Source organism: Neophocaena asiaeorientalis, unplaced genomic scaffold (genome assembly GCF_003031525.2).
Source record: "Neophocaena asiaeorientalis asiaeorientalis breed wild unplaced genomic scaffold, Neophocaena_asiaeorientalis_V1.1 scaffold123, whole genome shotgun sequence".
In the NCBI taxonomy this organism is placed as follows: Eukaryota; Metazoa; Chordata; class Mammalia; order Artiodactyla; family Phocoenidae; genus Neophocaena; species Neophocaena asiaeorientalis.
Window position 1 is genome coordinate 3,504,990 of NW_020173666.1, and position 8,676 is coordinate 3,513,665.

The window sequence follows — 8,676 nt, forward strand, 5'->3', positions numbered from 1 at the left end:
GCTACTTTCTGGCATATGTTTAGATAGAATGAGACTTGGTAATAAAAGAATTCTACATCTTTCCCTTTTGTTACTTATTCTGTACTACTTTACTTCAAACTTAAATTTGTAAAATTTTTGTTAATGTCATTTCTTCTGATTTTAATGTGTATTTCTCCTGCTTTTTGTCAATTTAATTTTTATAAGCATATAAAGTACAATTTGTCTTTGAGGTTTATTTTGGTAACGTATTTCTGGTAACAAGTTTGAGATTTTTGTCTAAAATCCACACATTCACTAGTGACTTTTTAAAATCATAGTCAATTTGAGTTATATTTCTTTTTTTTAACCATTTTAATAGTTTTCAGGTTAATGCAGTTATTTATTAACTTCATATTGTTTTAGTCCACAATCTCAAAAGCCAATTTTTAAAAGTCATAAATATAGCTAAATTGATGTGAAAATAACTAATACTTAGATGTTTTTTGTTTGTTTTTATACAAAATGTTTTTGTACATAATTGGGTTGGGGAGTTGTTTTTTTTTTTTTCCTATTGAAGTCTAGTTGATTTACAGTGTTGTGTTAATTTCTGCTGTACGGCAAAATGATTCAGTTATACATACATATATATATATACTTTTTTTAATATGTTTTTCCATTATGGTTTATCATAGGATATTGAATATAGTTCCCTGTACTATACAGTAGGACCCTGTTGTTTATCCACTCTATATAGAAGAGCTTACATCTGCTAACCCCAGCCTCCCACTCCATCCCTCCCTGTACAGTAATTGTTTTTCTGAAGAAACATTTTAAAAGCAGCTATTCAATTTACTTCTTTTACCAATAAAATTTTGGTTTTATTTAAGTATTTTAGTTGTGCTTTTGCAGGGTGTTAGTCCAAACCTACAAATTATTTTGAAACTACAAAGCCTCCAGACATTATTTTGACATTTAAAATATATTTGTACAAATTACAGAGCTTTTTATAAAAGTTCAACCCTTTATCTTTAAAAAGTAAACAAATTAATTTGTATATATTAAAAATATTAAAATGGTAACTTGCATATAGCCATTGTAGACATTAAACGTAACACCCACCCAACCCCCATTTTGTATTTTTAAAATCTAACATATTTCATCATTTCTTGATTCGATTTCTAATTTTTTACCAATTGGGGATTTTTCAGCAAGTTTGACTTATCTTTGCTTTAGAACTTTTTTGTTCCTTGAAACTAAGTAAAATAAGAATTCCATGACTTCTGTGTGTCTTCATCACTTACATCTTAAATGTGCCCGTATATGCACTTCTAAAATTATCCCTGAATGCCTGTTTCTGCTCTTGAGAATCTAATCTAATGTGCACATTAAATATGCCAGAGGGAGGGTGGACACTTCCTTGAACCTTATCTAATTCATACAGGGAGAAAATAGCACACTCAGACTCTACAGGCTGTGCTTATATCAACAGAGGCTGTCTCTGGTGGAGGTGAAATGCTACTCAGTCTTTTATTTTTGTCTTTCAAGAGGGATGGCTGTAGCCAAGCAGTGGGTGTTTCCCTGAGGGATATCAAAGCTTGTGCATCAGCCAGTGTACTGTTCTGAGTGTATTAACTTGAAGACTTTGCACAGGCAGATGTGACCGCAACTCAGTTTGTTTTAGGGGTACCCTCGGTGATTCACGTTTACTCTGAAATTTGGGCAACATCCTGACCGTTTTCTTACCTAGAGTGAGTCTAGCAAGTAGGACAGCAAAAAGTCTGGTGTCATGGTGTTCTTCACTAGAAGCACCAAGTAAATGATCCAAAGAGTTCTCTGAGTTTAGTGTCAGGAGATTGAACATCGAATAGACTTCCTGCTGTCCTTCCTTTATATACTCACTCCAGAGCAGAAGCCCCAAGAATTGTTGGAGTAACCAGGCTTTATATATGTTTTGCAAGAACAATTACTGGAGAGAGTCTATGCAATCAAAAATGTTCTCACTTTAAAGTAAAAGTAGATTTTTTTTAATAGTAAAAGTAGTCACAAATAAATTGCTCACATTTTAAAAAAATTTTATCTTCCAAAATCACTTGAAGTTTGCAAGTATGACAAGGTATTATATCTAAGTAACTTTATTCCTTAGAAAGTCTCACATTTATTATAAACCACCCCTCCTTCACTCCCTCTAACATGCTTATAACAAATTTAACCAGTATAAGTTTTGTATGAACTCACTCAGTACAAGTGAGTATAACTGTTTGCTGAATAGTTCACTTGAAGATCCTACCTCAAAGTTAACCACATCTTCCTCTGAAACTGGCTCTTCATCTTGACATCTTTTATCTTTCTTTTTTTCTTTTTTGGAACTTAGAATCACTGTCTTCTTTTTCTCCCCTCCTCTATCTCTAATCAGCCTCCAGCTCATTCATTCATTCAGTAAATATTGAGTACTGCCTCTGCCAGAATGTTAAAAGTAACTGCAAGGTGTCTACCTTAATGGAATTTACGAGCCCTTTTGAGAACTTACCTCATGTGTTTGAAATCTACCTTATTATTTCGCATCACAAGGATCACAGGAACTTCCGCATGGGTCTCATTGTACTTTGTCTTGCATGCCTCTACGGTTAATCTTTCCAAAATATTTCTTATAAATCTTCACTGGCTTTTAATACTTTAATAATGAAAATGTATTACTTTTGTATAATCTGACCATTGACAAAACTCTTTCATAGGTACTCACAGTGCTGTCATACTGTGATTAGGTAATATTATTCCCACTTCTAGACAGGAAGACAACTAGTAAGTGGCAGAACCAGGACTCAAACTCAACCAAGACTCAAACCAACATCAAACCTTTGCAGCTGGACCTCAAAGACCCTGGAAAGTCTGGCCCTGGCCTGTCTCGCTATAGTGATTTTTTTTTTACTGTTACTACATACACCTTCCACTGTGACCAAACTTAGACACTTGTTAATTTTTGACTATGGGTTTTCCTACTTCTTTATCTTGTTGGCATATTTTTTGCAAAAGCAATTTTTTTAACACTATGCAGCAGTTATTAGGGGAAGAGTCTGCAATCAAAACTACTACCAACTCAAAGTCAAAAAAGATTTTTTTTAATAGTAAAAGTGGTTATACAAACAAAAACAAATTGCGCACATTTTTTATACTTTTTCCTTAACTCCTTATGTTTTGGGCCAGTTTTCATTTAGTTATACCATACCTTTTTCAAGTTTTAAGCCTACTTTTCTAACTTGGATTTTTTTCTCTAACTTGATTTTTTTCCTCTTAATACCTAAGTGGCTGCTTCTCTGCATTCTTCTCCCCATCCTTCCCTATTCTTCTTTCATCCCTCTCTACCCACTCCTCCCCTTCTCCCCCTTCCCTTCTCCCCTCCCTCCCCAGTTTATATGTGGAGCTTACATATAATTTCTTATTTTTGTGATTTATCTAGGTGTCTCATCTCCAACTAGACTAAATGATTATAGAGGACAGGATTCTGATTGTGACATTTTTTATATTTTACAATTGTATATATAAAGTTATTTTTTATATAGTTATGTATGGGTGACTTTATAATTACATAGGCTAATAAGATAATTGAAGAGGTAACATGTTAACAGGTAACATGCTTTCCTTTCTTACAGAGTTAAAAATTCTCCACTTAAGCAGTCTCCAGGTTATCAAACAGAATTAGTTATTCAGTTGGTGTGGGTGAGTGGAGAACCACCGCAACAAATAACCAGTCTGGCAGTTAATTCTTCCTATGGATTGTGAGTATAATTTCTGTGTTTCTCGGTCTCTTCATCGTATTCCATGCATTTTTATATTTTTAAAAACAGAATGATCTTTATTATAGTATCACTTAAAAAGATGTTGTATAACTTTAATTTCAGACCAAACTCAGTGTTTGTTTGGAACATAGTTCTGTTTTGAATAATTTACTCTGGATATGCTTATACTGCTTCCTGATTTAAAGTTAAATACCTTATGGACCAGTGAATCTATCCTCTCCTGGAAGTACTCTGAGAAATAATTTCCTTGTTAATGTTTGGTATAATGAAGGTCTAACAACATCAACCCAGAAGACTATGTTCTAAATTGATTCTATAAATGTTGAACCATAGCTGTATAATTTGTTCTTTCTCCTTCTATAGTTAACTTGTGTAAATTGTAAAGGCATAGTAATAGTTAAGTATTCATCTATACTACAGGTGTATTTTTATTTATCAATTCATGCCTTCAAGTATATAGTGTTAGTAGTACATACTTTTTATTATAATAGGATAGATTGATTTCTTTTTTAATAAATTTATTTATTTATTCATTTTTGGCTGTGTTGGGTCTTTTTTTTTTAACATCTTTATTGGAGTATAACTGCTTTACAATGGTGTGTAATTTCTGCTGTATAACAAAGTGAATCAGCTAAACATATACATATATCCCCATTTCTCTTCCCTCTCACGTCCCCCTCCCACCCTCCCTATCCCACCCCTCTAGGTGGTCACAAAGCACCGAGCTGATCTCCCTGTGCTATGCGGCTGCTTCCCACTAGCTATCTCTTTTACATTTGGTAGTGTATATATATCTATGTCACCTCTCACTTCGTCCCAGCCTACCCTTCCCCCTCCCCGTGTCCTCAAGTCCATTCTCTACGTCTGCGTCTTTATTCCTGTCCTGCCCCTAGGTTCTTCAGAACCATTCTTTGTCTTTTTTTTTTTTTAGATTCCATATATACGTGTTAGCATACAGTATTTGTTTTTCTCTTGTTGACTTACTTCACTCTGTATGACAGTCTCTAGGTCCATCCACCTCACACCAAATAACTCAATTTCGTTTCTTTTTATGGCTGAGTAATATTCCATTGTATATATGTGCCACATCTTCTTTATCCATTCATCTGTCGATGGACACTTAGGTTGCTTCCATGTCCTGGCTGTTGTAAATAGTAAAAATCAACGTTGTGGTATAAGAGAAACAACATGCTAACTGTTCAGTCTAGAGCTATTTATTATGTGTAGGTCACTGTCTCCTTCCTTGATTCTAGCCCTAGGGACTCATTCATCTTTCTTCTTCCTCCTTATAGTTACTACCACCTACTCTAGCTCTTGCAGTTGTGCACCCAGCTAAGACTGGTTGTAGTCTGAGATAGTATTCTCTAATTTGGGCCCCACCATGTAGAACACAAACGTTCCCCTTTTAAGATTTTTTTTTTTTTTTTTTTTTTTTTTTTCTTACGGGGGCCTAGATACTTAAGATTTTTTTTTTTTTGCAGTACGTGGGCCTCTCACTGTTGTGGCCTCTCCCATTGCAGAGCATAGGCTCAGCGAGCCCGCTCCGCGGCATGTGGGATCTTCCCTGACCGGGGCACGAACCCGTGTCCCCTGCATCGGCAGGCAGACTCTCAACCACTGCGCCACCAGGGAAGCCTAAACATTCCCCTTTTTAATATTTTACTGCCCACAGCCATAAGAGAAACAGGGAATAAGAAAAGGAACCAATAGGAAGTTTCAAAGGAAATTGCAAATCAGTTGATCACAGTCCCCATTGGGTTCACAGATATATTTTGTTTAGCCTTTTTTGTGTATTTTTTAAATTTGAACTAGTTGCCAAGACTATTTAATGTGAAAATCCATATTTAGAGCTTTAATTGAAAACTTTGATTATCTGGCCCATGTCTCCATTTCTGTTCGGCAGTAGTCAGGAGGAACTGGGTTGAAGCTTCCCCTCTTTAGGTGGGCTGTCCACTCTCCAGTTCACCACAGTCCTTAGTTGGCCTGTTTTACTTACTTATATAGCCCCTCTATATATTTTAGCTTTCGATTCCTGGCTTAAGGGATCTTAAAAGAATAAAATTCCTTTATTCATAGTTGCTTTATTCATAGTTGGTTTGTACTTCCCGACTCATAATTGAGAAGGTATTTGGAATAGTCCAAAGGGAGGCCTCCAAGATTTATGCTTTCTACTTTTTATTCTTGACTATAGGGATTACCAAAACTTTTCCAAAGGTATAATCCCCTACTTCCCTAGTGGAAGGGAATGTCTTCCCCTGAGACATTCAAAATACCCTTAAGTCCGAAAAATAGATGTCATATTGCCTAGTGTGGAGATTTATGTCCCTGGTTGAGTTTCAACTCCTATGCCTAATTTTTTCTATATTAATTTGTAATCATTAATATCTACAGAAAATCTGCACAGTTCCATCAGAAGGCGTATGTAACCTGTATTTGCATGGCCGTAATAGTGTTTTTTGTTTCAAAAGGAATTTTCTTAAAGACCCATCATGATTTTTTAGCCCTGTAGACTGCAATATGTTTTCTTGTAGCTGTTTATCTGTGCTAAAATATTTGCTCTTTCCCTATTCCTAGGGTAGTTTTTGGCAATTGTAGTGGCATTGCAATGGTTGACTACCTCCAGAAAGCAGTACTCCTCAACCTGGGCACTATTGAATTATGCGGCTCCAGTGATCCTTATCGGAGAGAACCCCGATCTCCTCGTAAATCTCGACAGCCTTCAGGAGGTAAGAAGAAAAAGTCCTGAGCTTTAGGATTTCCATAAATGCTGTTACTTCTGTGAATATAAGTACTTCCATTGGGTAGATAGCTTGTCTGATTTCATCTGTTTGTATAAACTGTATCAGCCTGTCTTTTTGTTTTGTGTTGTTATTAGCTTATGCTTTTGTTTTTAATATTCTAGGATTTTATTTAATATTGGGAAAGAACCACAGTTTCAGACTTCTTTAGCTAAATTATAATGACAGGAAAATTCATCCCATTATTACAGAACAAAAGTTAATTTCACAGTTCTGTCCCTTTTATTGCCTAGTGTTGTGAGACCAACAGTTTATTGTTTTGACTATTTAATTCAAAGGAATCATTTCCCGTGTGAAAAAAAATGTAGATGCAAAAGTGAATTTGAACTCTATGAAATACAGCGTTCTCTGATAGCTTTGATTCAGTGCAAGCCCAGATCCATTAAGAATTCTCTCCATAGCATTCTTTTGTGTTTGCTAGGTAATTAGTCTTATTTTAAATGTTTTAATACTAATTCCTCATGGAACACATGTATAGTTAGCTGTTTATAATAGTACACCTCACCTTTTTTTTTCCAAACCTCATGGCACACACAGAAAATGGCATTGGATCTCTGGCATATAGGGATATATTAATGAGGCCTCTAGCGGTAACTGGCCTCTGGGCTCCAGACTCCCCAGGACCTGCCCAGCTGGACCTGGGATTGAGGGGAACTCCATCTGGGGCAGACTTTTAACCTAACCCATTTGCAGAATGCCATCGGGAAGCTCTGATCTATACTTTGTAACTCAATCTCTCTGAATTAAAATTCTTTCTGAGATTCATTTCCCAGTTGCTTTCAGGACATTATTAGCTGATACTAAATACTTCTCATAATTCATGAGAGAAGAAAAGAAAAAGGTGATGGGATGTAGACCTTACTATCATTTTGGTGATAGTTGAATATTTTTTTCTGTTTTTGTTTGTGTGATCATTTTGTCATGTGTTATCTTCAGCAGAAATTGTTGTCCCAACCATACCATTCTAGTATCTTTGTCTCCTTTTTTTTTTTCCTTCTGCTTTTCATTGCTTCACTAAGGTATGCTGATTGTGACTTCTTGCATGTGCGGCATTTCTAGCTTATATTCTGAATCTGTGAAAAATCTCCGTTCTTCTTTTTTAAGTAAGTTATTTATTCCATGTCGGTAAAGTCATGACAGTGTATTTTGTCTGTAAAATTATTTTTTCTCATTTATTTTTAGAAGAGCCTATTAAAGCATCCTATATCGAAAATAATATACTCACTATTTAAATTCATCTCATAATATGTATATGAAAACAGCTATTGAAATGTTTGTGTCACAATCCAGTTTCTTTATAAAGCGAAGGAACCAACATTTAGTGTCAGAAAGTTAAACATTGTCTTGATAGAGGAGTAGTAAAAGTTTTATTACTCCTGAAATTAATTAATTTCTTTTCTTGTTGGTACCTCATCATAGTTTACATAAAATTACTGGAAATTAAATACCTAAATTCATCCAAGGATAGAGACCAGTTCTACCATGTGATTTAAAATTTTTTTTCTTGAATTCCATTGCATTCTACTTTATTCTGTAGTAAACCTTACAATATTATTCATTTTATTATTTGCTTCATTTTGTATTAAAGAGTTACATGTTTAGGCACAAGAGAACTTACTTGAGTTTTCATCATCGGTTTAAGATATTTACTTATGGTTGTTATGCTCACTTGAACAATATTTAGGATTATGTTTTAAATAAAAATTAAAAGAACATTATTTTAAAACATACTTTAACATTTTAAGAATATTTGTGCCTTCTAAAATATTTATATTTCAAATGAAATCAAATGTAGAATAATTGGTACTAAAATTCTTTAATTGCATTGATATGAAAATGATATTTTTGCTAAAGTGTATATTTTATAATACGTTCTTGAAGTGTAGCCCAAGTATCATGAAATTGTCCTTCTATCTTTTGTAATACATCAGTATGAATGGAGAGATTTGGGGTTTTTTTCTACTAATAGGTGCTAATATATTTTCGTAAAGAATAAGATGGCACTCAAATTATTTTATAAGATAAAATGTTACTGTTTAAGTTTAAATATTTTATAGCTGTATAAAATATCTACAGTATTTTCATAATAAAAATTATGAAACTGTCACAGTGACAGGAAGTGA

The 8,676-nt window shown here is 34.3% G+C and overlaps 1 protein-coding gene across 4 annotated transcripts in view; it reads left to right on the forward strand.

The window, feature by feature from the left end:
• STXBP5 (syntaxin binding protein 5) overlaps positions 1-8,676 on the forward strand; it is a 165,189-nt gene that overhangs the window by 95,846 nt on the left and 60,667 nt on the right. For all 4 annotated transcript variants that reach the window (XM_024747979.1, XM_024747980.1, XM_024747981.1 and 1 more), the window contains 2 exons: positions 3,609-3,734; positions 6,330-6,481. In XM_024747979.1, the coding sequence (XP_024603747.1) occupies positions 3,609-3,734; positions 6,330-6,481 (278 nt within the window). The remainder of the gene's footprint in view (positions 1-3,608; positions 3,735-6,329; positions 6,482-8,676) is intronic.